We start from the raw sequence: 27,199 nt of genomic DNA on the forward strand, positions 1-27,199 counted from the left end.
GTTCTTTTGCACTCTCACTCTCAAATAAATTAATTTTATTATTATTTCTTAAAGATTTTATTTATTTATTCATGAGAGACACACACATGCACAGAGAGAGAGGCAAAAACACAAGCAGAGGAAGAAGCAGGCTCCATGCAGGGAGCCCAATGTGGGACTTGATCCCAGGTCTCCAAGATCAGGCCCTGGGCTGAAGGCAGCAGCACTAAACCGCTGAGCCACCCAGGCTGCCCTCAAATAAATTAATATTTTTTAAAAAAGAAATGGAATAAATAGCTAATAACCTTCCAAAACAGAAAGCACCAGGCCCACATTGGTTCTCTGGCAAATTCTACAATACTCTTTTTTAAAGATAGATAGATAAGGGATCCCTGGGTGGCTCAGCGGTTTGGTGCCTGCCTTTGGCCCGGTGCGCAATCCTGGAGTCCTGGAATCGAGTCCCGCGTCAAGCTCCCTGCATGGAGTCTGTTTCTCCCTCTGCCTGTGTCTCTGCCTCTCTCGCTCTCTCTATGTCTATCATGAATAAATAAAATTTAAAAAAAAATTTTAAAGATAGATTTATTTACTTACTTACTTATTTATTTATGACACTCAGAGAGAGAGAGGCAGAGACATAGCCTGAGGGAGAAGCAGGCTTCCTGCAAGGAGCCCAGTGTGGGACTCAATTCCAGATCCCAGGATCATGACCTGAGCCAAAAGTAGACACTCAACCACTGAGCCACCCAGATGCCCTGCAAAAGATCTTAAATAGATAATTATATCTATTATGAATAGGACCTATAGGGCACCTGAGACCACCCAGGCATCCCATGGCATACTTTCTTTTTAAGATTTATTTATTTATTTATTTATTTATTTAAGAAAGAGGACAGGAGGGGCAGAGGAACAGGGAGAGAGAGAATCCCAAGCAGACTCCATGCCTAGAGCAAAGCTGGACTTGGGGCTTCATCTCATGACCCTGAGACCAAGACTTAAGCTGAAACTGAGAGCGCTTAACCAACCAATTCTCTACAATCTTTTCCAGAGGGTAGAAGTGGAAGGAATACTTCCTAACTCATTCTTAGGCCAGCAATATCGTAATTCCAGAACCAGATAAAGACACTATAGGGGAAAAAAACCCTACAGATCAGTATCTCTCACTAACACAGTGAGAAAAATCCTTAACAAAATATTAACAAATCAAATACAACAAAGTAAATAGTAGCAGACAGACTGGGGAAGACCAGAATTCAAAATATCAACTGGCAGTGAGTTTAGTAAATTTTCCCCATCAGTATCTCTCAATCTGAACTCAACACAGCCAAAAACCTGGATATGGGCATCAGTGTGGATAATGCCATTAGGATAGAAGTCTCCTAATGTGCAGTAACAAAACAAGAATTACTTCATTTTCTTTCTTTTAATTTTCCTTGTTCTCTCATACCTCAGAACCCAAGTTATTCTGTGGCAACAACAGCAACAGAATAAGTAGGTGCCTAAAACTCTCAAAGGAGGGAAACCATCCCCTCCATATCAGAGGAGTTATGGTCCCAAGGGACTGAGACAAAACCCCATTGCTCTTTTTAGGTATCTTGTCTCCTGCTGCTTGGCCCAAGGGGAACAGAGTTGTGGAAATATATAGAGAGGAATAAAGAAATTTCTGGCCAAAGATGAAAAATGGGAGTTCCATGGAATCAGACAAAAGAACTCAGGAAAGTAAGCCCCTTAAACTTGTGAATGAAATCCTTCAGTAACACCTAAGCTGTGCACATATGGGCTGATACTAAAAAAGCATAGATAGACTTTGAGAACTAAACTACGGGATAGATTGGAGTCAGTAAAACTTTTCTACAAAGGGCCAAATAGTAAATATTTTAGGTTTTGTAGGCCAAACAGCTTCTGTCACAACTGCTCAAATGTGACCACTGAAGTATGAAAGCAGCCACAAAAATTACAAACAAGTTGGCACTGCTGTGTTTCAATAAAATCTCATTTATAAAAATAGGCAGTGAACTGAATCTGGCCCACAGGCCATAGTTTCACAACCCACAGGGAAGACCACCACCCAAATCCCAGATACTATGATGGTTCACACAAAGGACAAATCCAAATAGCAGTCAAAAGTATTTGAAGACTTAACTGACATTGAAACAACAACCCACAGACGGCTGGTCAAAACTTGAAGGCTAGGGCAGGGGGTGGGGGTGACTGGGTGGTGGGCACTGAGGGGGGGCACTTGACGGGATGAGCACTGGGTGTTATTCTGTATGTTAGCAAACTGAACACCAATAAAAAATAAATTTATTATTAAAAAAAACTTGAAGGCTAAACACAATTCAGTCAACTGTTTGCTAAAACAAAACTATTAACATTCTCAAAATTCAAACAAGATACAAAGTGTCAATTACAATCTAAATTTACTAGGTATAGCAACCCAAGAAAACCTCAATTTGCTTGGGAAAGAAAATCAAAAGATAGAAGCAACAAGATAAAGCTGATATGGGAAATGTTTCACAAAGACTTAAAAGCAGCTATTATAAAAATGTTCCACGTAAAGGTAAACACTCTTGAAGGAAGAGGAAGATACAAAGTAGAAGCAGATGTAAATTTTAGAACTGAAAAATAACCAAAACAAACAAAAAACACTTCATTCAATGAATCAATAACAGAAGAGGAAGTGAACATGAAAACAGAAACACAGAAATTATCTAATGATTAAAAAATAAAAAACCTCTACTCAAAAATTAAATTTGTGTATGTCATATCAAGAAAGTAAAAGAACAGGGTGCCTGGCTGGCTTAGTCAGTGAAGCATGAGACTTAATCACAGGACTGTGAGTTCAAGTCCCATGTCAGGTGTAGAGAGGTTACTGAAAAAAAGTCTTTAAAAAACTAAACAAATAAAAAACACAAAAACAAAGAAAGTGAAAAAACAACCCACAAAATGAAGAAAATATTTCAATTAACATCTGATAAAAAACTTGTATGAACCAACAAATAACAAATACCCCATTAAAAAATTGGCCAAGGATATGAATAGACATTTCTTCAAAGATAGACTAGACAATGGTCAGTAAACACATGAAAGGATGCTATGAAAAGCACCTTTTTTAAAAAGCATATGAATAGCATCATTCACCAGGAAAATACAAATCAAAACCATAATGAGATACAAGTTCACATCTACCAGAATGACTATGATAAAAAAATTTTTTTAAAAAGAAAACCACAAGTGTTGGCAAGGATGTGGAGAAATTAGAATAATCAAATATTGCTGGTAACAATGTAAACAGGCAGATGGCAAATAGTTTGGCAATTCCTCAGAAAGTTAAACACAGAGCTAACAGATGACCTAGCAATTCCACTCCTCGATATATACCAAAAAGAACTGTTTTGCTCCCTCTGCAAAAGGTCCTCTCTTATGCTGTCACTCTCTAGGTATACTCTGTAGGGCAAGAGTGTTGTCTCCAGCAATCTCCTGCTCCACATGCAGCAGGGAGGGAACTGTGGCTGGAACCCACAGGCTCCAGGTAGCCAACATCTTCAACAGTGTTGCTGTTGTTGATACAAGCAGTCTTAATCTTAGGGCCCTGAGATTGAGTCCCAGACTGGGTTCTCTGCTCAGTGGGTAGTCTGCTTCTCCCTCTCCTTCTGTGCTCTCTTTCTCTCTTGCTCTAAATAAATAAATAAAATCTTAATTTTTAAGATTTTTAAAAAAAAAAAAAGCTTCTGCAAAAAAAATCTCCAGACCCAGAATGTTTCACTGGTGGATTCTATCAAACATTTATAGAAGAAACTATCGATTCTCACAATTCACAACAGTTATGTTCTATAAAGGTCACTGCAAACACTATATTAGCAAATATTTGAACCAATGTTCCTAGAGGAAATACAAAGTTAGGTTCCTACAAGACTCTGCTCACATTTATGTCAACTAATCAATATAACTTTAATATTATGTACTTCTGTTTAAAGATATCTTATATGGGGATCCCTGGGTGGCTTAGTGGTTTAGAGCCTGCCTTTGGCCCAGGGCGTGATCCTGTGATCCTGGAGTCCAGGGATCAAGTTCCATGTCGGGCTCCCTGCGTGGAGCCTGCTTCTCCCTCTGCCTGTGTCTCTGCCTCTCTCTCTCTGTGTCTCTTGTGAATAAATAAATAAAATCTCTAAAAATAACAATAAAGATATCTTATATAACACATATTAATAATTCATTAACACTGAACTCCTGGCCAAGAGTAAAATTCATGCCTAAATAAATCTTATCTGACACAAGCAATTTTCTCCATAAGGAACATCACAGCTGATTTTTGTTTTTGTTTTTGTTTTTTTTATATACAGCTTTCTTGAACTTAAGAATACTACACAGCATTTCAGCACTACACTTTGGGGTCATTTTAAACAGTGAAAGCACCAACAAAAATGAAAATGCCAAGGCACTAAATAGGTCACAAAAAGGACACATTTTCACTACGAAAGATAAACAAGAAGGCAGAGCATCCCACCTTGTTCAACCCCAGGAGGGACCTCAACTGGGAATATCCACTCAGGTGAGTCAAATTTTTTGCCACATTGCACATGTCCATGAATGACAACAAAAATGTCATAAGCATTGATTTTGGTGTTAGGAATATATTTTTTGGGGTACTTGGGTAGCTCAGTCCGTTAAGCTTCTGACTCTTGATTTCAGCTCAGGTCATGAACTTTGAGTCATAAGATCAAGCCTTCTGATGGGCTCCATGTTGGGTATAGAGCCTACTTAAGATATTCTCTCTCTCTCCATCCCCCCCACCCCCCGTCTCCCACCCCACCAGGCTCAATCATACTCTCTCTCTCTTAAAAAAAAAAACTTTTTTTAATTAAGGAATAAATTTTATCAAGTAGGTGAATTCATAAAGACTGAATTTAGGAATGACGATGATAAAATGTGATCTTCTTCAAAAAGAAACAGAAAAGTGAGAAGACTTTCCAACTGATTTTTATGAGGCCAGCATTATCCTGATACCAAAACCGAGACACAGATGACTCAAGAAAACTACAGACTAATATGTCTCATGAACAACTATAAATATCCTCCGTGAAATATTAGCAAATCCAGTTATATATAAAAAGAATACACAATAACCAGGTGAGATTATTTTTTACCCAGGAATGCAAAGCCAATTCGAAATTTGAAAATCAAGGTCATCTACCGTATTAACAGGCTAAAACTTAAACGCAAATGATCCCAGCAATTGAGTCAGAAAAAGCATCGGACAAAATTCAACATCCATTCATAACAAAAACTCTTAGTAAGCTAGAAATAAAAGGGAACTTCCTCAACCTGACAGTAAGTGCTTACAAAAAACCTATAGCTAATACTCTTAACAATGAAAGATGGAATGCTCTACCCATAATCAGAAAAAAAGTATCTGCAAATCCTATTCAGCCAAAAACTTGTACCCAAGACACATAAAGAATTCTCAAATCCCATCAGTAGAACAACAACCCAGTTAAACAGTGGGCAGAACACTTCACCAAGGATGATATACAGTTGGAAAATAAGCACATAGAAAGATGCTTAAAAGTGATATGGCACAAGGGACCCCTGGTAGCTCAGTGGTTAAGCAGACGTCTGCCTTTGGCTGGAGTCGTGATCCTGGGGTCCTGGGATTAAGTCCCTCATCGGACTCCCTACAGGAAGCCTGCTTCTCCTTCTGCCTATGTCTCTGCCTCTTTGTGTCTCTCATGAATAAACGAATATAATCTTGAAAAAAAAAAGTGTAACATGGTGCACAGTAGGCAATGAGGACATAGCACCCTTGCTGCTTCCTCTTTCCAGATTCCATCTCTGCTGTAGCACCTGCAATAGCGGCAGTTCTGTCTCCAACATGCAGCTCTTTGTCCACACCCAGGAGCTACACATCCTCGAGGCGACCAGGCAGGAGACAGTCGCCCAGATCAAGGTTCATGTAGCCTCGCTGGAGGGCATTGCTCTACAAGATTAAGTAGTGCTCCTAGTAGGCATGCCTCTAGAGGACTAGGCTACGCCAGGTCAGTGTGGAATAAAGGCTCTGACCACCCTGGAAGTAACTGGCCACACGCTTGGAGGTAAGGTCCATGGTTCCCTGGCCCATGCTGGGAAAGAAAGAGGGCAGACTCCCAAGGTGGCCAAACGAGAAAAAAAGAAGACAGGCTAAGCCAAGTGGTGGAAGCAGTACAACCGGTGCTTTGTCAATGTTATGCCCATCTTTGGCAAGAAAAAGGGCCCCAATGCCAACTCTTACATCGGCCCTTGTAATCCTAGCTTTCCCCAATAAAGATGGTTCAGTTAAAAAAAAAAAAAAGATGTTCAACAACATATGCCATAGAGAAATCAAAATCACAATAATCTACTACTATTCACATATTAGAATTGCTAAAAAAAAAAAGTGGGGGGGGGGCGCCTGGGTGAATCAGTGGGTTTAGTGTCTACCTTTGGTTCAGGTCATGATCTCAGGGTCCAGGGATCTATCATTGCATGTTGCTCCCTGCTCATTTGGGGTGGGAGTGTGTGGGCTCTGCTTCTCCCTCTCCCCCTCCCATTCCACTTGTTCATGCTCTCACATAAATAAAATTTAATTTTTTTTTTATTTATGACAGTCACAGAGAGAGAGAGAGGCAGAGACACAGGCAGAGGGAGAAGCAGGCTCCATGCACCGGGAGCCTGACGTGGGATTCGATCCCGGGTCTCCAGGATCGCGCCCTGGGCCAAAGACAGGGGCTAAATCACTGCGCCACCCAGGGATCCCCATAAATAAAATTTTTTAAAAAAATGACTAAAATGAAAATGCTGACAGTACCAAGTACAAGCAAGGATGAAGATCAACTGCATTTCAAATAGACTGCTGGTGGAAATGCAAAACGAAGCAGCCACTCTGAAAAAGTTTCCCAGTTTCTTATAAAGGTAGATACACACTTACTAATTATGCAACAACCCCACTTCTGGGTATTTACCCGAGAGAAATGAAAATGTAACATTCAAAGGAGAATCTGCCACAAATGTTTATTGCAATTCTATTCTTATTTGCCAAAAGCAGAAACAACCAACACATTCCTCAACAGCGAAATGGATAAACCATTACTCATTAGCACAATGAACTCAGCAATAAACAGAATGAACTACTAACACATAAAACAACACAGATGAATCTCAAAGGCATTAAAGTGAATTTAAGAAACTAGCCTCAAGTGCATCCCGGGTGGCTCAGCGTAGTTTAACGCCACCGTCAGCCCAGGGTGTGATCCTGGAGAGCCGGAGAGCAGGGATCAAGTCCCACAACAGGCTCCCTGCATGGAGCCTGCTTCTCCCTCTGCCTGTTGTCTCCGCACCTGCCTCTATCTCTGATGAATAAATAAATAAAATCTTAAAAAAAAAAGTCTCAAAAGGTTATACACTATATAATGCCATTTACATGGCATTCTCAAAGACAAAACTAGTGATGAGTAAACATATCAGCAGTTGCCAAGGGTTAGCGGCAAAGTGGGGGGTAAACTACAGCAGGATAGAACAATATTTCCTGGCTTGTACCTGACTATAATGGTGGAGGTTACATGTGTTAAATTCACACAACTATGTAACAAAAGGTCAGTTTTTTACTGCATGGTAATTTTTAATATAAACTTCTTAACCAAAATACTGGAGTGAGATACCACGTGTATATAAGTAGAAAATACGGCAGCTCAGGTGGCTCAACAGTTTACCACCGCCTTCAGCCCAGGGTGTGATCCTGGAGTACTGGGATCGAGTCCCACATTGGGCTCCCTGCATGGAGCCTGCTTCTCCCTCTGCCTGTGTCTCTGCCTCTCTCTCTTTCTCTCTTTCTCTTGTGAATAAATAAAATCTTTAAAAAACAAAGTCACTACAGCATGAAAGTGATTTAAAATTTTCTCATTTTCTTAATACTGTTGAGCATTTATGACATAACCACATAATAGAATAGCCTTCAGCCATAAAAAGGGGTTACTGTTAGCAAAACCAGAAAATGACACATCAAAGTATTTAACATGAAAAAGCAGATTAGAAACTGAGAGACTAATTACACCTACACAGAAAAAAATCTATCAAAGACTAGAAGGAAATATCCCAAAATGTTTATATTGTGTCAGAGTAATTTTTCCCAAGTTAATATTATTTCTATAATTTAAATTTTTTTAAGATTTTATTTATTTATTCATGAGACACACAGTGAGAGAGAGGCAAAGACACAGGCAGAGGAAGAAGCAGGCTCCATGCAGGCAGCCCAATGTGGAACTCGATCCCAGGACCCCGGGATCTCGCCCAGAGCTGAAGGCAGATGCTCAACTGCTGAGCCACCCAGGCGTCCCTAACTTAAATCTTTTTTAATTTTATTTACTTATTCATGATAGACACAGAGAGAGGGGCAGAGACATAGGGAGAGGGAGAAGCAGGTTCCCTGTGAAGAGCCTGATGCGGAACTCGATCCCAGGACCTGAGCCAAAGGCAGAGGCTCAACCACTGAGCCACCCAGGTGCTCTTATTTCTATAATTTAAATAATTCATAACACTTTTGTAAAATGAAGGAAACCTGTTACATATACTAAAACTAAAATATATTTATTTTAAATTTCAACATGGATGGACCTAGACGGTATTATGCTAAGTGAAATAAGTCAAAGACAAATATTGTATGATTTCCCAACAAACAAAACAAACAAAAACAAACCCAGAGATACAGATGACAAACTGATGGTTGTCAGCAGGAAGGGGGGGGGAGGGGATGAACCAAATAGGTGAAGGGGATTAAGAGGTACAATCTTCCAGATGTAAAGTAAATAAGACACAGGGATATAATGTACAGCATAAGGGATACAGTCAATGATATTGTTAAAACTTTGGGGATCCCTGGGTGCTGCAGCGATTTGGCGCCTGCCTTTGGCCCAGGGCGCGATTCTGGAGACCCCAGATCGAATCCCACGTCAGGCTCCTGGTGCATGGAGCCTGCTTCTCCCTCTGCCTATGTCTCTGCCTCTTTCTATCTCTCTCTCTCTCTGTGTGTGTGGGACTATCATAAAATAAATAAAAATTTTAAAAAAAATTTAAAAAAAAACAACTTTGAATGACGACAAATTATATACATTTCATAATTGTTGTATAACTGAAACTAATACAATATTGTATGTTAGTTATTCTTCAATAATAAGTACATCTCAATAGAGTGAAAAATAATACAGTAATCCTAACTCTGAACCAAGGTTCACAAACAATAAATTTATAAAATGTCAAACCTCATGTAGGTCATTAATAAGAAAAAGACTAGGGACGCCTGGGTGGCTCAGCAGTTGAGCATCTGCCTTCAGCTCTGGGCGAGATCCCGGGGTCCTGGGATCGAGTTCCACATTGGGCTGCCTGCATGGAGCCTGCTTCTTCCTCTGCCAGTGTCTTTGCCTCTCTCTCACTGTGTGTCTCATGAATAAATAAATAAAATCTTAAAAAAAAAATAAGAAAAAGACTAACAAAAATGTTTGATTAAATATAGATTAAAAAATATCGAAAGGGATGCCTGGGTGGCTCAGTGGTAGAGCATCTGCCTTCCACTCAGGTCATGATCCCAGGGTCCTGGGATCGAGTCCCACATCGGGGCTCCCCACAGGGAGTCTGCTTCTCCCTCAGCCTCAGTCTCTGCCTCTCTGTATGTCTGTCTCTCACGAATAAAAATCTTTAAAAAAAAAAAAAGAAAATATCTAAAAATGAGACAAAGTACACTTAAGCCATTTACAAATTATAGTGTTTTAAGGCACAGACAATGCCAATCACAAACTTACATAACTTATAAGATTAGCTTTAAAGCATAGACAACTTTCAGAACCCCTTGAATTAATCTACAAATTCCTGATGGGAGGTCCATAGAAAGTGAGTTTAACAATCATTTTTATTAAATCTGGGTCATTTGCTACCTCTTTTCTGCTAGAAAACAAACCTGGGAAATACATATGAAGCAAATCCAGTACTAAATTAAAAAAAAAAGAGAGAGAGAGAAATAATCCATATTTAATGGTGTTTTCACAAAGAGCATCACACAACCCAGAGCTACTGAGGTATTCAACTCCAGGGAGCAGTATTCACATAAATACAGTATGAATGGCTCCCTCTTGGAGTTGTGCAACACACAGCCCTGATTGATTCTATCATCTGCATCAACCTGATGACCAGGCACACAGAGGGCCATGGTATGGAAAGAACATTCAGGAATTCAGAAATAAGAAAAATCAACATGAGCTAGAATAACTGGGAAAGAGTTCTGTTTTGTTTTGTTTTTTTAAGATTTTATTTATTCATGAGAGACACAGAAAGAGAGAGAGAGAGGCAGCAACACAGGCAGAGGGAGAAGCAGGCTCCATGCAGGGAGCCCAACGTGGGACTCGATCCCAGGTCCCCAAGATCAGGCCCTGGGCTGAAGGCAGCACTAAACCGCTGAGCCACCCGGGCTGCCCAAGAGTTCTGCTTTTATCTCAAGAATAGTACCAATTTAAAAAAAAAAAAAAAAGAATAGTACCAATTTGTTGTGTTCAAAAGCATTCCACAACCTCTTGTATGTGTGAAAACTTCAGAAGACTAGTGGAACTTCAGTAAAGGCTTCTGTTGGAGAACTGTAAATGGAATAGGTGTAGGCAGAACTGATGTAAAATGAAAAAAACCTAAATACGAAAAAAAATGTATAACCCCTCCCACCCTTTTTAAAAAAATTTTTTTGAAAGATTTCATTTATTTATTCATGAGACACACAGAGAGAGAAGCAGAGACATAGGCAGAGGGAGAAGCAGGCTCCCCTCGGGTATCCCGATGCATGACTGGATCCTGGGACCCGGGGATCATGATCCAAGCCAAAAGTAGAACCAAAGGTAGATGCTCAACCGCTAAACCACCCAGGTGCCCCCTTCCTAACCCTTTTTTTTTTTTCTTCCTAACCCTTTTAATTCAAGAAAGCCGTACTCTAAATCTCATAACGCCTTTACAGTAAATTCCACAAATGACCTGAAGTGCTCAAATAACAGATGTGATGTTATCTCCTGCATAAAAATTCTCTATAGCTCCTAGAATAAAAACAGCTGTCAGTCCAACTTCTACAACTCTCCGCATTTTGCCCCCAACCTATCCTGGCCTTATTATTTTTCACCATACTTTACAATACTAAACAGTAAATAAGCCATGCCAGCAAACATTCTCTGCATTTTTTTAATCTTCCCGCTTTTCAAGCTCTTCCTGTTTAAAATTTCCTCACTCATTTCACCTATGTTTTATCCATCATCCCTTAATACCCAGGCTAAATATTCTGAGACAAATCCTGGATGCTCCCCTTTCCACCAAATTTTAGTATTACTACTAGTTTGCTATTAAATGGCCTCTACAAATTTATTTTGTGATTATTTATGAAATAATATGAAACCTAAGTTAAAACAACATAAATTTATAGGGTTTTTTTTTTTTAGGTTTTTGTGGGTGTTTGGGTTTTTTGTGTGGGGAGTCTTTTTTGTTTGTTTTATTTTGTTTTGAGTAATCTCTACACCCAATGTGGAGCTCAAACCCAGGACCCTGAGACCAAGAGTCCCAAGCTCTTCTGACTGAGCCAGCTAGGCAACCCTATCTCGGTTTCTATGCTGTCAGGACTGTGAGCAAGGATTAACTGAGTCTTCCACTTAGGGTCTCACAAGGCTGAAATCAAAGTGTCAACTGGTGGGGATCCCTGGGTGGCTCAGTGGTTTAGCGCCTGCCTTTGGCCCAGGGCGTGATCCTGGAGTCCGGGGATCAAGTCCCGCGTTGGGCTTCCGGCATGGAGCCTGCTTCTCCCTCCTCCTGTGTGTCTCTGCCTCTCTCTCTCTCTCTCTCTATCATAAATAAATAAATCTTTTAAAAAAACAAAACAAAACAAAGTGTCAACTGGAACTGTGAACTCATCTGAGGCTTTGGGTTCTTTTCCAAGCCTACTAACAAGCTTACTTGTTGGCAGGTCTCAATTCTCTTTCTGTTTCCTTGCTGGCTCTTGGCCAGGAGTCACTCAACTCCTAGAGGCTGCCTGCCACTCCTTGCCACATGGCCCTCTCCACAGGCAGTTCACAACGTCTAAGTCAAGAGTGGGATTCTGTGCAAATCTCCTAAAAGACATGGATTTTTCGTGAGTTCCCACATCTTTGTGTGATTCCACATTCACTTTGGGAAACAACTGGCAAATAGGGTCCCTGAGGTTAAAGGGCTTTTCATTAGAATGGTCTTAAACCTGTGCTTATTTGCTAAGAAATAACAGCTTCACAATGTTTAGTTTTCCCATTTAAAAAAACGTAAAATAGGGCAGCTTTGGTGGCCCAACGGTTTGGCGCTGCCTTCAGCCCAGAGCACGATCCTGGAGACCCAGGATCGAGTCGCACATCAGGCTCCCTGCATGGAGTCTGCTTCTCCCTCTGCCTCTCTCTCTCTATGCCTCTCTGAATAAAATAAAATCCTTAAAAATAAATAAATAAATAAATAAATAAATAAATAAATAAATAAATAAAATACGTGTTTATCTTTCAGTAATATCAACAAACAGTACTTACACTAGATATTGTACAAGGAACTTTTCAACACCCCAAACGGTTAAGTTTATTATCTCTATTTTAACATCAGGAAAATTGAGAAAGCTTGGTGTAAATACCCAAACGATTCTTACATTCACATTTGAGCACTGGTTTAAATAACCTGTCCAAGGGCTCCTGGGCTCAGTCTGACTCTTGATTTCAGCTCAGGTCATGATCTCAGGATTGTGAGATGGAACCCCACATTGGGCTCCAGACTCGTGCAGAATCTGGCACAAAACTCTCTCTCCCTCTCCCTCTATCCTGCTGTCACTACTTCCCCAAATAAAATAAATAAATCTTATTTAAAAAACAGTACTACTTTATCTATTGTCTTTATTGAGTGATGATATATATGAAAACTTTTTCTATTACCTTTAACTTGTAATCCATCTCTTTTACTTCACACACACAATTCAGAAGAGAAAACCTTTCCTAATACATTTATATTTCATGGGTAAAATCCATTTAAACATAAAAAATTTGTCTCCGGGCACCTGAGTGGCTCAGGTTAAGCATCCAAGTCCTGATGTCAGCTCAGGTCATCATCTCAGGGTCCTAGGATCAAGCCCCACATCAGGCTCTGCACTCCACGGGGAGCCTGCTTGAAATTTTCTCCCTCCTCCCTCTCCCTCTCTGTCTCTAAAATAAATAAATAAATCTTTAAAAAAAAATTGAACTCAAACCATACAGGAAACTAATCTCTACAAATCAAGAGCAACACATAAAACTTCTATGTTACTTTTTTTTTAATTTTTATTTATTTATGATACTCACACAGAGAGAGAGAGAGAGGCAGAGACATAGGCAGAGGGAGAACCAGGCTCCATGCACCGGGAGCCCGACGTGGGATTCGATCCCGGGTCTCCAGGATCGCGCCCTGGGCCAAAGGCAGGCGCCAAACCACTGCGCCACCCAGGGATCCCAACTTCTATGTTACTACTTGAAAGTAAGTCACTAACATCATTAAGCACTTTATTTCAAACCGAATATACCTAAACCAGCTACTAAGTAATTCAGACATCAGTGGGTTAAAGAAAGATGGGTATGCCTGGGTGGCTCAGTGGTTGAGCATCTGCCTTGGGCTCAGGTCATGATCCTGGGGTCCAGGGATCAAGTCCTGCATCAGGCTCCCCATATGGAGCCTGCTTCTCTCTTTCCCTGTGTCTCTGCCTCTCATGAATAAATATTTTTTAAAAAATAAAATAAATAAAAATAAAAATAAAATAAAAAAAAACAGAAAAGCAAAAAAGGTAAAGACTGATAAATCTGTTTACAATTTAAAATGTCTGAATAGGGGCAGCCCTGGTGGGGCAGCCCTGTTGGCGCAGCGGTTTAGCGCCGCCTGCAGCCCAAGGCGTGATCCTGGAGACCCTGGATCGAGTCCCACGTCGGGCTCTCTGCGTGGCGCCTGCTTCTCCCTCTGCCTGTGTCTCTGCTTCTCTCTCTCTCTGTGTCTCTATGAATAAATAAATAAAATCTTTAAAAAATAAATAGATAAAAAAATAAAATGTCTGAATAGCAAAAAAAAGCATAAATCAGTCAACTCAAAAAACAAAAATGCAAACGAGATCTGCAACACATGACAAAAAATTATTTCCTAAACTAAAAGCAATCTTAGAAGTTAGTATAAAAAAGACCAGTAAGAAAAACAAAAGGCAAAGATCTGAACAATCAAGTTTACTGAAAAATATCGTAAGTAAACAAAGTTACTTCATCCCTGCACTAACCAATAATGGTAGCCATTAAACAAATGAGGCTACTTAAACTTAAATTAAAATTAAATCAAACTGACAATTCAGGGCTACCTGGGTGGATCAGTCACGTAAGCGACTGCCTTCAGCTCCAGTTATGATCCCAGGGTCCTGAGATTGAGCCCCGTGTCGGGCTCCCTGCTCAGGGGAGAGTTTGCTTCTCCCTCTTGGTGTCACTGCCTCCCACTCCTGCTTGTGCTCTCTTGTGAGCTCTTCCTCAAATAAGTCTTTATTTTAAAAATATTCAAATTTCAGTTCCTTAGCCACATTTCAACTGCTCAATAGCCACATGACTAGTGGCTACTGTGTTGCACAGTACAGATATAGAACATTTGTATAAGTTCTACTGAACAAAAGAAATGCTTTATTAATATATTAAAGTGGCAAAGAGTAAAGACTGGTATATTCCTTGGAAAAGAGAAAAGTAGGGAAAAAACAGTAACCTTCAAAATTTTGGAGAAGAATATAAATTGGCACAAACTCAAGTTTACAAACTCTTTATTTTAACTATTCCAAGCATATAAATGCACGTGCACATGCACACACACAATGTACATGCAAACATACATATTTGCCCACATGTATATACTGAAGTATTTGTTAAAGGAAAAAAACTATAAATGGTCTATACATCAAAAAAATCAAGGAATGAGTTTTTTAAATGATAGTACATCTAAAGAGAGTAGAATATTAAAACATTAAAAAGAATGAGGCAGATACATAAGTCATGACATTAAAAGGCATCCATGATATGCATAAAGAACTGTGTATAAAATATAAATAGGTATACTTAAGTATATCTCCAGATACAGAGTCAAAAATCCAGAAAGCTATATTTAAAACTATCAACCATAGTTAATTTCAGTATGGTAACTCTATTATCAATATTTCAGTATGGACTTTGATTTAATCTCATTTTCATTACAATGACTCATCAAAGATTAACTTTTACACATTTCTGTTCCATCTTTTTTTTAAGAAAGAGCCTATATAACTTCAATAGAAACTCAAAACAAGTAATACTTTCTTTTGGGGGCACCTGGGTGGCTCAGTAGTTGAGCATCTGCCTTTGGCTCAGGTCATGATCCTGGGGTGTTGGAATGAGTCCCGCATGAGGCCCCCCCAGGGGAGCCTGCCTCTCCCTCTGCCTATGGCTCTACCTCTCTCTGTGTCTCTCTCATGAATAAATAAAATCTTAAAAAAACAAAAAAAGGAATACTTTGTTTTTAAGTCTTATTTAAAGAGTTCTAAAATCTAATATATTCAATAACCTTTTAAAACAACATTAAAAAAATAATAAAAAACAAAAAAAATTAAAAAAATAAAAAATAAAAAGAAAACAACATTAAAGGGCAGCCCCGGTGGTGCAGCGGTTTAGGGCCGCCTTCAGCCCAGGGCCTGATCCTGAAGACCCAGGATCAAGTCCCACATCAGGCTTCCTGAGTGGAGCCTACTTCTCCCTCTGCCTGTGTACTCTGCCTCTCTCTCTCTCAATCTCTCTCATGAATAAATAAATAAAATCTTTTTAATAAAATAAAAATAATAAATAATAAAACATTAAAAACATGATAAATCGGGGGATCCCTGGGTGGCTCAGCGGTTTAGCGCCTGCCTTTGGCCCAGGGCCTGATCCTGGAGTCGCGGGATTGAGTCCCACGTCGGGCTCCCAGCATGGAGCCTGCTTCTCCCTCCTCCTGTATGTCTCTGCCTCTGTCTTTCTCTCTACGTCTATCATAAATAAATAAATAAACAAACAAATAAATCTTTTAAAAAAATAAATAAATAAAAAATAAAAACATGATAAATCAAACTGTACTAAAAATACTAAAGAGGTGCCTGGCTGGCTGTCAGTGAAGCATGTTTCTTGATCTTAGGGTTCTGAGTTCAAGCCCCATGTTGGATGTAGAGATTACTTAAATTCTTTAAAAAAGAAAAATAATAAAAAAAAGAAAGAAAAATAATTAAAAAACTAAATTACACACTACTGTAAACTATGAGGACGGTCTCTCTCAGTTCCCTGTAGTTTTATCTTCCACACAGTGGTCTCCTCCAGAAAGCTTTTGTAGTGAAAACACAATGCCCTTTCACCAACAGCAAAATTGCAGACTTTTAAAGAGAAGATAAAATCTGTAGAGGAGGACAGCCCGGGTGGCTCGGCGGTTTAGCGCCTTCAGCGCCGCCTTCAGCCCAGGGCGTGATCCTGGAGTCCCGGGATCGAGTCCCACATCATGCTCCCTACATGGAGCCTGCTTCTCCCTTGGCCTGTGTCTCTGCCATTCCTTCTGTCACTCATGAATAAATAAATAAAATATCTTTTAAAAAATAGCTTAGGGATCCCTGGGTGGCCCAGCGGTTTGGCGCCTGCCTTTGGCCCAGGACGCGATCCTGGAGACCCCGGATCGAATCCCACGTCGGGCTCCCGGTGCATGGAGCCTGCTTCTCCCTCTGCCTATGTCTCTGCCTCTCTCTCTCTCTGTGACTATCATAAATAAATAAAAATCAAAAAAAAAAAAAAAAAACCACAAACTCTCAAATAAATAAATAAATAAATAAATAAATAAATAAATAAAAATAGCTTAAAAAATATGTAGAGGAGGAAATAGCGAGGAATTCCACAAATGTGATACTATTTTTTCAGCTCCTGTCAAAATTCTAGGAGATGGAATAGCAGCACTATCTTTCATAGAAATTTCTAATTTATGTGTTCAAAAAAAGATTTGATGTTTCATTCAACTAGTTAGAGGTTCATGGGCTTTTAAAGCAGGCACATGAAAACATGACAGAAGGAAGGACGAACTGAAAATAACACAAATCCAAGAAGAAAAACATGGGAACTTTAATATTATGGCAAGAAGGAAAATCAGACAAGTAGAGTGCAACATCAAATCCCCTCACATAAATAGAATTGCAGATAGCAATTTCATTAATGTATCAAATATCTTATAATTTATGTCAATTATACCTCAATAAAGCTGAATATAAATTTGCAGTTAGTGTTTTGAAAATTACAGATCAGAGCAGTTTCTCAATTTTTAACCCATGCCCCTTACAATGCTTTCTCATTCTATATTCTCTTTTTTTTTTTAATCTTTTTTTTATTTTATTTTATTTATTTATGATAGTCACAGCGAGAGAGAGAGAGAGGCAGAGACACAGGCAGAGGGAGAAGCAGGCTCCATGCACCGGGAGCCCGATGTGGGATTCGATCCCGGGTCTCCAGGATCGCGCCCTGAGCCAAAGGCAGGCGCCAAACCGCTGCGCCACCCAGGGATCCCCTCATTCCATATTCTATGTATTCCACAAACCAAGATTTTGCCCAGTTTTACCTTCCATAGTCTATATTATAAAAACAATAGATTTAATATGTTTTTCCAAGACACACACTCTCTCCTGGAGATTCTAATACAAGTACAAATACAGACTGTAGAGTACTCTGGACTGGTCAATATATACCCAAGAGGACATAACCAAGCATGGCTTTCAAGTCTGTATGCGTATTTGTACTAAAAAAAAAAAAAATTACGGTAAAGATAAGCGTCCTGAAAATTTCTAAGACTTCTATTTTCCCTAAAGCATATTTTATTTAGATGTTTTCCTAATCATCTTTCCATTCATTATATATTTTTATCATTATACTTTTTTGAGAGAGAGAGCACAAGCCTGTGCATGCACATGGAGGATGGGGACAGAGAAAAAAAAAAAAGAGAGAGACTCTTAATATCGTGGCTTGATAGACCCTGAGATCATATCCTAAGCCGAAATCAAGAGTCAGATGCTTTAACAAACTGAGCCACCCAGGTGCCCCCATTATACTTTTAATTACTTCCATTATCTATACTTCCTACACAAAAGTAATTAGCCTCTGATTACTACTTTAACAGAAATTTTCTTCTTTCCATCTTATTCCCCAAAGGTAAATGATTTTAGGTAAATGACAAAAATAAAAATCTATGTACATTCAAAACAGTATTAATCATTTCGAGAAATCTATATAGATAGCATCCCCCTGCACTCCCGCCACCACCAAAAAACTTTTTCTTCAGTCTACAAACCATATGCTGAAGATTTACAGGACTGCTGTGCTCCTCACCTGTAACACCCATTCTTCTGACCCTCACTTTATTCCCAAGATATTCAAAAGTACCTCTAGCATACTATCTCTAAGGTCTGCTTCTGTCCCTTCCACCTACAATCACAAGAAACTTACCCTTTTAGGACACTTTTCCCTTTTAATGCCTCCCTAGCTGTGGTGCTAACAAGGTAAAGTCAAAGGAGAAAACAGGGTCAACAAGTTTGTACTATTTCAAAATATCTGCTTTGCAAGAACATCTAAATTCCTCAAGGATGTCATTAAATATTTAGATGATATAAGGGTTCTGATGGGGTTTTTTGCTTTGTTTTGTTTAAAGAATGAACATAACTTTCCAAACAGTTCTAAAATCAGTGTAATGGTTTTTAAGTTCTCTCGCTTACTATAAATTTTTCTATTCAAATTGCACCAAACACTATACTACAGACCTAATTCCAAATCATTGCATCACCATCACTGCCACCCGTAAAATTTAAAACATGTGACATTGTTAAGAAATACTTGAAAAAATGTTTTATAACTAGTGTATTAATACAGGGCAGATATATAAGATCAGTAGGGAGATGGTCCAGTGTAATGAGCATTCAAGTTCTGTGGAATCTCAACTCCATTCTCCCTTTCTCTGGTGTTCTTAGTTATTGGAATCAGTCTATATACTCTATATTTAATCAGCCTTTTAGCATAATTTTACTATCATATAATAATTATGAATATTATCTTCATATTTCAGATTGTCCATAATAATCTTATATCAATTCGTGTAACTCTCACACATCCACACACATACCCTCCACATCAAACAGGTACATATACATATATAATCTTGTTTATTTACCTGTTGCTATGCTATTGGTCAGAAATACAATCCAATTTTTTTTTTTTTTTTACAATCCGATTTTAATAGTGCTCCCTAAAACAGGACAGCTCTACAATGCAGGTGCCAAGAACACAATGAAATAAGCAGCAGATATTGCTTGTTTTCGTAAATAATTTTATTCTTTCCTTGCTGAAACTCTGTCCTTAGAATATTTGACCTTAATGCCTATGAAAAAAGTTTAAGACATACTTCTAGTCTTCTTGATGTTATAATTATATGCAACATTTCTTAATTTAGGTCAAAGTTACTTCCATTTTTCAAATCACTAATTTTCTGATCTCATTATTCTGAAATATTAAAGATTTACTTTTATCTAGTCCCTCTACATTTACTTCTAAATAGTTCTTCCTACAAATAGAAATCTTTTGAAAACAGAGGTTTAGTTTAAATCTTCACTTTCTATAGATGATAAAACAAACCAAAAAGAGCAGGATGTTTTTTACATTTTGGCTACTAGAAAAAAAAAAGTTTTAGTGTCACAATCCTAAAATTCATTTTTACTTAGATTGAGGCCTTACATTTGCCAGAACCAAATAAAAATACCAACCCACTAATATACTGATCCTTTCAAGAACTCAGTCCTCTTCTTATTAAACTAGCCTCTCCCTCTTCTAGATACGATTTTTCACAAAGCTAGCTAGGCAGGAAATGTTTATTATAAATGAACAAATATGTTAATCTATTATAGGAAAATCTAAACACCAGATGCAAATTTTACCTACTTGTCACAATCGCCTAATAATTAGAGAATTTTATTCAAAGAGATCACAATTCAAAAGTACTCAAGATTGTAGAGACGTAATTAACATAATTAGGATTGTGGTCTGCCTAACTATAATTAAAATTTGTCATTTTTTTTAATAAAAAGCAAAAGTCTTGAGGTATTCATCAAGTAGAAGAAAGTGTAACAGCCTTCTGTGAAGGAGCAATTTCCTCAAAACCAAAAAAATTATTTCTAGAGTTTACTCTTTTAGAAGGAAACTATCAGCACAGTCACAATTATGAAGAGAGATTAGATTGTTGTTAAGTGAAAACACCCAATAAATAAAATGTGCTTTTATTTATTCACTAACTTTTTCACATTTCCAACTAAAACAGAAATACAAGCTTAAGACTCATCAATCCCCTATCACAACAAATTTACAAAACAAATGCACAAGGTTTACAAAAATGCACAAGATTGAATAAACACAGGATCCAAATGTGGGGAAATAAAAAAGACTAAGTGGTAATATAACAAAACATTTTAACAGATAAAACTGAGGGGTGAGATGCGTGATTTCTTATTTTCTTCTTTATACGCTCCTATAATTCTCCAAATTTTCCCACAGTTAACATTTATTACTTTCATAATCAGAAAAAAACTCATTTTAAAAAATAAGCCGTACATCTTATAATAAAGGTTCATTTAGAAAGGTTCTCCACATTATACAAGTATTACTGACATGATTCACCATTAAAGATAACGTCTCCACACTTTCTCACTTTCCAACACGAAAATGCGGTTTTATGTCCTATTACTTTTCTCCTGCATCTCCTAATGTTTCATTTCTACATACGTACACGCTCTTCATTTTTTCATGCAACGCATTGGAAGTCTCAAGGACCACGTAAAACCCACCTCTAAACTTCGTTATAAAAAATTAAGGCGGGGGGGGGGGAAGAGGAAGGTTTTACCCGCTAATTACAACTTCGTGAACCCATCACTTTAGCTACGGAAAAAAAAAAAAAAAAGTCAAGGCCGGGTAAACTACACGTCCCACCATGCATTGCTGCCTTGTTCGGAGTAGATCTCTACGGAAACAGAAAAAAAAAAAAATTCTACAAGTCCCACCTGTTACTTCGTTTCTAAACACCTCCTGCACTTTCAGCTTCAACAGCAAAACAAAAACAAGAGCCTCGTGACCTCGCGTTGGATCTGGGAGCCCAGACGCGCAGGGGACCCGGGGTCAGGCGGCATGTCTGCTATAGCGGGTAAAGTCTACCAAGATCCAGCGCTCCTCTCTTCTTTCCGGGGCTGAGTGCACGCACAAGCCTTCTCCTATCTGCATCCAATGGGGGGCTCTTCAGCCGCACAAGGGAGAAGAACCGGTTACTGTGCAAGCACAACAGACTTCCCCATGCCGGGGCGGGAGCTACCACAGAGTGGAGGTGAGAGCGACATGACCCCGAACGGCCAGCTTCAAAACACCAAGGGGACTCGTCGCAGACGCGGGGAGAAGCCACAGCCCCGCGGCGACCGTCTTCCGCTGGGCGCCTCCATGCCCACCGGGATCACCACCCCGACACTAACCGCCGCCCTCTCCGCGCGGTTTTGTGCCCCCTTCAGCCGGGTCGCTGGGCCAATGACCTCCCTTCCCCTGCGACCGGCAGGCGGCGAGGGAACGAAATTCTCCCGGGCTTCCCCTTCGCTCCCTCCCCCTTACCGTCTTGGCGGCCTCCGCCCAGGTCCTGCCCTTCTTCCTACGGCCCTTTTCCCTCATGTCGGGTCTTGAACTGACTGGGAGGCTCCCGTGTCCGGGCTCCGGCCGCCCTCCCTGCCTGCTCTGCCCTGCGATGCTTTTCCCGCGGTGCCGGGAAAGGTGGGAGAAAGGGGAAGTCAGGCCGGAGGAGCACCCAAGCAGAGGAAGCGGCGGGGGTGGTGCGCGGGAGGGGGGGGGCGGGGGTCTATGGGGCGGCCGGTCCTCCTGCTGCCGTTGCCACTGCTACCGCCGCTGCCATATTGGGTCCTTACTGTACAGGCAGCCGCTATGGTCACGTGACCGCTCCCGCGCGGCCGTCACTACTGTACGCAGCCAGCCGCGCGAACGTGCGCGCGCCCCCGCCTCCCGCGCGGGGCTGCGGGACGAACGAGCCGGCGGTCCGCGGCGTCTCGTCATTCCCCCGCCCTTCCGCTCTCCGCCTAGCCTTCGGAGCATGCGCGGCGGGGGGCGGGGGCGGTCCGACGCTGCCGTGCGTCGGGCGTCCTGCGCTCACGCCTCCAGCGAAAATCGGCCTGCGGAAGCGGAAGTGGGTCCCTCCCGGAAGGCTTGTTGAGCGGCGCCTGACCTCGTGCTGGGCGCCGCGGCGGGGACTGAGCCGTGCAAGAGCTCAAGGACTGGCCCTCCTGGCTGTCACTTTATCAGTGCGCCTCGTACTTGTGTTTTTTCATTTCTCCGTGCTCAGTTCTACAAAGGTCATCTTTGACGATTTGCAGCAGTTCTTATATGCAGGTTAACCGATTTCCGTAGATGAGAGACACGTGACTCGCCAAGGACACAGTCCACGATGTGGGGAAACCAGGAATCAGATCGCCAGCCCAGAGCCCTGTTTTGAGCCCCCACGATGTCTCTCAAACTTAGATGATTCCCCCCACCACCACCTTTTTTTTTCTTTAAATGCCACTGGGGGGGAAGAGGGGGGGGTGACTGGGTGGCGGGCACTGAGGGGGGCACTTGACTGGATGAGCACTGGGTGTTATTCTGTATGTTGGCAAATTGAACACCAATAAAAAATAAATTTATTATTAAAAAATAAATAAATAAAGGGCACTAAGCTTTTTCAAGTGGAGAGTCTCATAAAGGACCCAAATGGTGTCTGTCTTATCTTGGTGAGGCATCCAGTAAATATTTGCTGAAGGATTCAGCTATGTCTGTGGTCAGATATCAGGGGCGCCCGGGTAGCTCAGGTTAAGGGACAGCTCAGGACGTGATCCCAAGATCCAGGGATCCAGCCCCAGGTCAGGTTCCCTGCTCAGTGGGGAGCCTACTTCATCTCCTCCCTGCTCCTGGTCTCTCTTGCTATCTCTCTCTCTAAAATAAAAAATAAAATATTTTAAAAAAAAATTATTGTTGGTAGTGACCATCACAGCCTCTTGAATCCAGAATGTGGCATCTTCTGTCGTGTTTTTATACTTTGAAAGGTAAAAAAGAAATGTGGATCCCTGAGTGGCTTAGTGGTTTGGCACCTGCCTTTGGTCCAGGGCGTGATCCTGGAGACCAGGGATCGAGGCCCACATCGGGCTCCCTGCATGGAGCCTGCTTCTCCCTCCTCTGCCACTCTCTGTCTCTCATGAATAAATAAATAAAATATTTTTTTAAAAAAGTAAAAAAATATATATGTAGTAACCCCTCCTATTCTCCAAAATAATCTGCTTCGAGAAGTTACTTGGGATCTAGTTTAGTAAACTTAGCCCTATACTGTATTCTAAAATAGGACTGAGAGTTAGGCTGCCTCTTGGAAGTAAAAACAGGAGAGAGCAATATTTAACTTGGAGTCCAGGGTTTGGTTTCAGAATTTCATGGACCCCTAAGATTATGAACAATATTTTGTGTATAATTATGCATTTTTGAGAAAAGGATTCAGGACGCTCCTGGCTGGCAGTCGGTGGAGTATGTGATTCTTGATGTCTGGGTACAACGAGTTCCAGCCCCACATTGTCTTGGAGCCTACTTTAATTAATTTTTTAAAAATTAAAGAGGATTTATAGCTTTTCCTCAATTTTTCAAAAGGGCTATTATACACACAAAAAAAGTATTAATAGGGAGTTTGAGAGGCCATCTGGATACTTCATTATATTTCTCCTTCAGTCATTGATCAAACAGCTACGTAAGAGCAATTGACATGGGTATATTTTCACAAATCCTTTCAGTACCTCATAGTACTATCCATAGCACTCAAGCAACATATGTACCATCTCCCTCTAAAGCCCAGGTCTAGGGATGCCTGGCTGACTCAGTAGAGCAGCAGAACATGCGACTTTTGGGGTCATTAGTTTGAGCCCCACCTTGGACGTAGAGATTACTTAAAAATAAAATCTTTGGGGGGCCTAGATGTTTCAGTTGGTTAAGCACTGAACACAATCTCAGGTCTTGATCTCAGGGTCATGAATTCAAGCCTTGTGTTGGGTTTCATGCTGGGCATGGAGCCTACTTTAAAAAAAAAAAAAGAGAGAGAGAAGAAGGAGGAGGAGGAGAAAAGAAAAGCACCTAGGTCTATAGTCATTTCAAGAAGTCACACTCTGTCCCCAGATTTTAAGCAATGTGATGGCTCATCAAATTTTTTTTTTATGATAGTCACAGAGAGAGAGAGAGAGAGAGAGGCAGAGACACAGGTAGAGGGAGAAGCAGGCTCCATGCACTGGGAGCCCGACATGGGACTCGATCCTGGGTCCCCAGGATCACGCCCTGGGCCAAAGGCAGGCACCAAGCTGCTGCGCCACCCAGGGATCCCCTGTGATGGCTCTTCAAAGACACACTGAAACACCAGCTCAGAGACCATACTTTGTAAGGATAAGGAGATGAGACACCACCCTGAAGATCATATTCATACATTCTTTTTTTTATTCATACATTCTAAATCAGTTACCAATGTATGGTGCTTTATCCCTAGTAGGTAGAATAGATGGGTCTGGAAATGAAGGGGTAGTGGTAGAAATGACCATGCTCTGTGCATCCCAGCAGCTCAACTGGTTCTGTGAGCTTAGAAATCCTGGTTTCTGGGGCAGCCCCGGTGGCTCAGCGGTTTAGCACTGCCTTCAGCCCAGGATGTGATCCTAGAGACCCGGGATCGAGTCCCATGTCAGGCTCCCTGCATGGAGCTTGCTTCTCCCTCTGCCTGTGTCTTCCCTTCTCTGTGTGTGTCTTATAAATAAATAAAATCTGAAAGAAGAAAGAAAAAGAAAGAAAGAAAGAAAGAAAGAGAGAAAGAAAGAGAAATCCTGGTTTCTAAGGGGAATGCACCCAGAGGCACAGCAGGAGTCCCACTGAACTTCAAGCTATGATTGCTGCTTGGGCATTTCAGATGCCTTGTGTCAAGAGACCAGCAAACATGAAAAGAAGTCATCTTTTCTTTTTTTCAAGATTTTATTGAAAAAAAATTTATTTTTAAGTAATCTCCACACCCAATGTGGGGCTCGAACTTACAACCTTGAGATCTGAGATCAATAGTGACATGCTCGACTTACTGAGCCAGGCAGGTGCCCAAGAGTATTCACCATCTTGGCAGGAGTAATTAACCCTTATCATTAGGAGCTTGGGATTCTGTTACATATCAGGGGATGGAAGGACCATGTTTGGCACCCAAGTGATCCACCTGGGTATCCCTTGATGCCTTTTTTGTTTTTAATATTTTACTTATTTATTCATAAGAGACACAGAGAGAGAGAGAGAGAGAGAGAGAGAGAGAGAGAGGCAGAGAAGAGACACAGGCAGAGGGAGAAGCAGGCTTCCTGCACGGAGCCTGATGTGGAACTGGATCCCAGGACCCTAGAATCATGACCTGAGCCAAAGGCAAACATTCAACCACTGAGCCACCCTGGCGTCCCACCTTGGTGTTTTCTTACCCAATTTTGTAAATGGAAAAGTACATCAGCCATGGTCTATAAAGGGCATTGGTACCAGGGCCTAAGACCCCTCAGGCCTAAGGACCTGGGTCATAACATCAGGTAAACTCCCTCAACCACCAGTCACTAAGAGAGGATGAGAGGAATCTATGTTCAGATAATAAAAGCACAAGACAATGAGTATATTTGGGGCCTCGAGATCAGCTTCAGTGGTGGAAGCTGCATATCATCACAGTCTCCTCTCCTTATAAGTTTCCTTCAGGAAGAGAGGCCCACCAGAACCTGGAAGACCTGCACCCAGCACTTACACAAATAAGTGATTCCAAGGGATGCAAAAAGTGGACTGTAGAAGACACTGATTCACTTCCCATATCACCTTTCAGGACGGAAGAACTTATTCTTCCAGTTTTGGGACGTTTTCTGAGAAAACTAAAAGAAAAGAGTCATTTTGCCCCTGATCACTTCTCAGGGAATCTTAACCTTCAATGACTAGTCTATATTGGAGTATAAAGGCCTGGTCACTTCCTCCCAACTCAGGACAATTCCGAAGTGCTGACCCAGCTTTGGAACTCCATAGGGAGTTGGCTGAAGCTTTTGTTGAAACTGTATCAGAGCCCAACTTCTCCCTCTGTCCAGTCATGCTTCCTTTGGTTTCCCAAAGGTGTTGATCATGAGGACACTCTCCAATAAACTTCCTGCATACTAACTTCCATTTCATAGCCTACTTCCTAGGAACCCCACTCTGCAACAGTGTGCCCCAACTTTGTGTCTTTTTAATAAAAAAAAATAAGTGCCTGAGTGGCTCATTCAGTTACATGTCTGCCTTTGGCTCAGTTCATAATCCCAGGGTGCTGGGTTCAAGCCCCACATCAGGCTCCCTGCTCAGAGGAGAGCCTGCTTCTCCCTTTACCTCTGCCCTCCCACCACTTGTGCTCTCTTTCTCTCAGTCGCGCTCTCTCTCTCTCTCTCTCCCAAGTAAATAAATCTTTTTAAAAATTAATTATGATTAGTGAGAGCTAACAGTTTGAGAATGATAAGAAGGATTTTATTCCTTCTTTTCTTCTTAATGTTGCTATGCTGCCACATAGGAAGCAATGTGAAATTTATTGAATTAAATTGGTTTTATCCCATGGGAGAAAGTACACTAATACCCCTACTAAAACATCACAGTATAACCCTAAAGGAAAATGGACAAAATATAAGCAGACAATTCACAAAAGAGGAAATTCAATTAGACAACAAACATATAAAAACAATATCTACTTCAAGAGTATCAGTGAAACCCAAATTATGATTAACAAATAAAAGTTCAAAAAAAATTAAAAAAATAAAAGTTCATTTAAGAATCCTGATTAAGGGATCCCTGATGGCGCAGCGGTTTGGCGCCTGCCTTTGGCCCAGGGCGCGATCCTGGAGACCCGGGATCAAATCCCACATCGGGCTCCCGGTGCATGGAGCCTGCTTCTCCCTCTGCCTGTGTCTCTGCCTCTCTCTCTCTCTCTCTCTCTCTCTCTCTCTCTCTCTCTCTGTGACTATCATAAATAAATAAAAATTGAAAAAGAATTTTAAAAAAAAAGAATCCTGATTAAA

General features: G+C 40.7%; 1 protein-coding gene and 1 pseudogene across 1 annotated transcript in view; one reads left to right on the top strand and one right to left on the bottom strand.

The window, feature by feature from the left end:
- Positions 1-21,933, bottom strand: part of ASXL2 (ASXL transcriptional regulator 2) — a 126,779-nt gene extending 104,846 nt beyond the window's left edge. The window contains exon 1 of the mRNA XM_055327106.1: positions 21,714-21,933. Coding sequence (XP_055183081.1) covers positions 21,714-21,770 — 57 coding nt within the window. The 5' untranslated portion in view covers positions 21,771-21,933. The remainder of the gene's footprint in view (positions 1-21,713) is intronic.
- On the top strand, positions 5,849-6,277 carry LOC129511147 (FAU ubiquitin-like and ribosomal protein S30; annotated as a pseudogene).
- Positions 21,934-27,199: the final 5,266 nt, after the last annotated feature.

This window comes from Nyctereutes procyonoides, unplaced genomic scaffold, assembly GCF_905146905.1.
Source record: "Nyctereutes procyonoides isolate TBG_1078 unplaced genomic scaffold, NYPRO_anot_genome, whole genome shotgun sequence".
Lineage (NCBI taxonomy): Eukaryota > Metazoa > Chordata > Mammalia > Carnivora > Canidae > Nyctereutes > Nyctereutes procyonoides.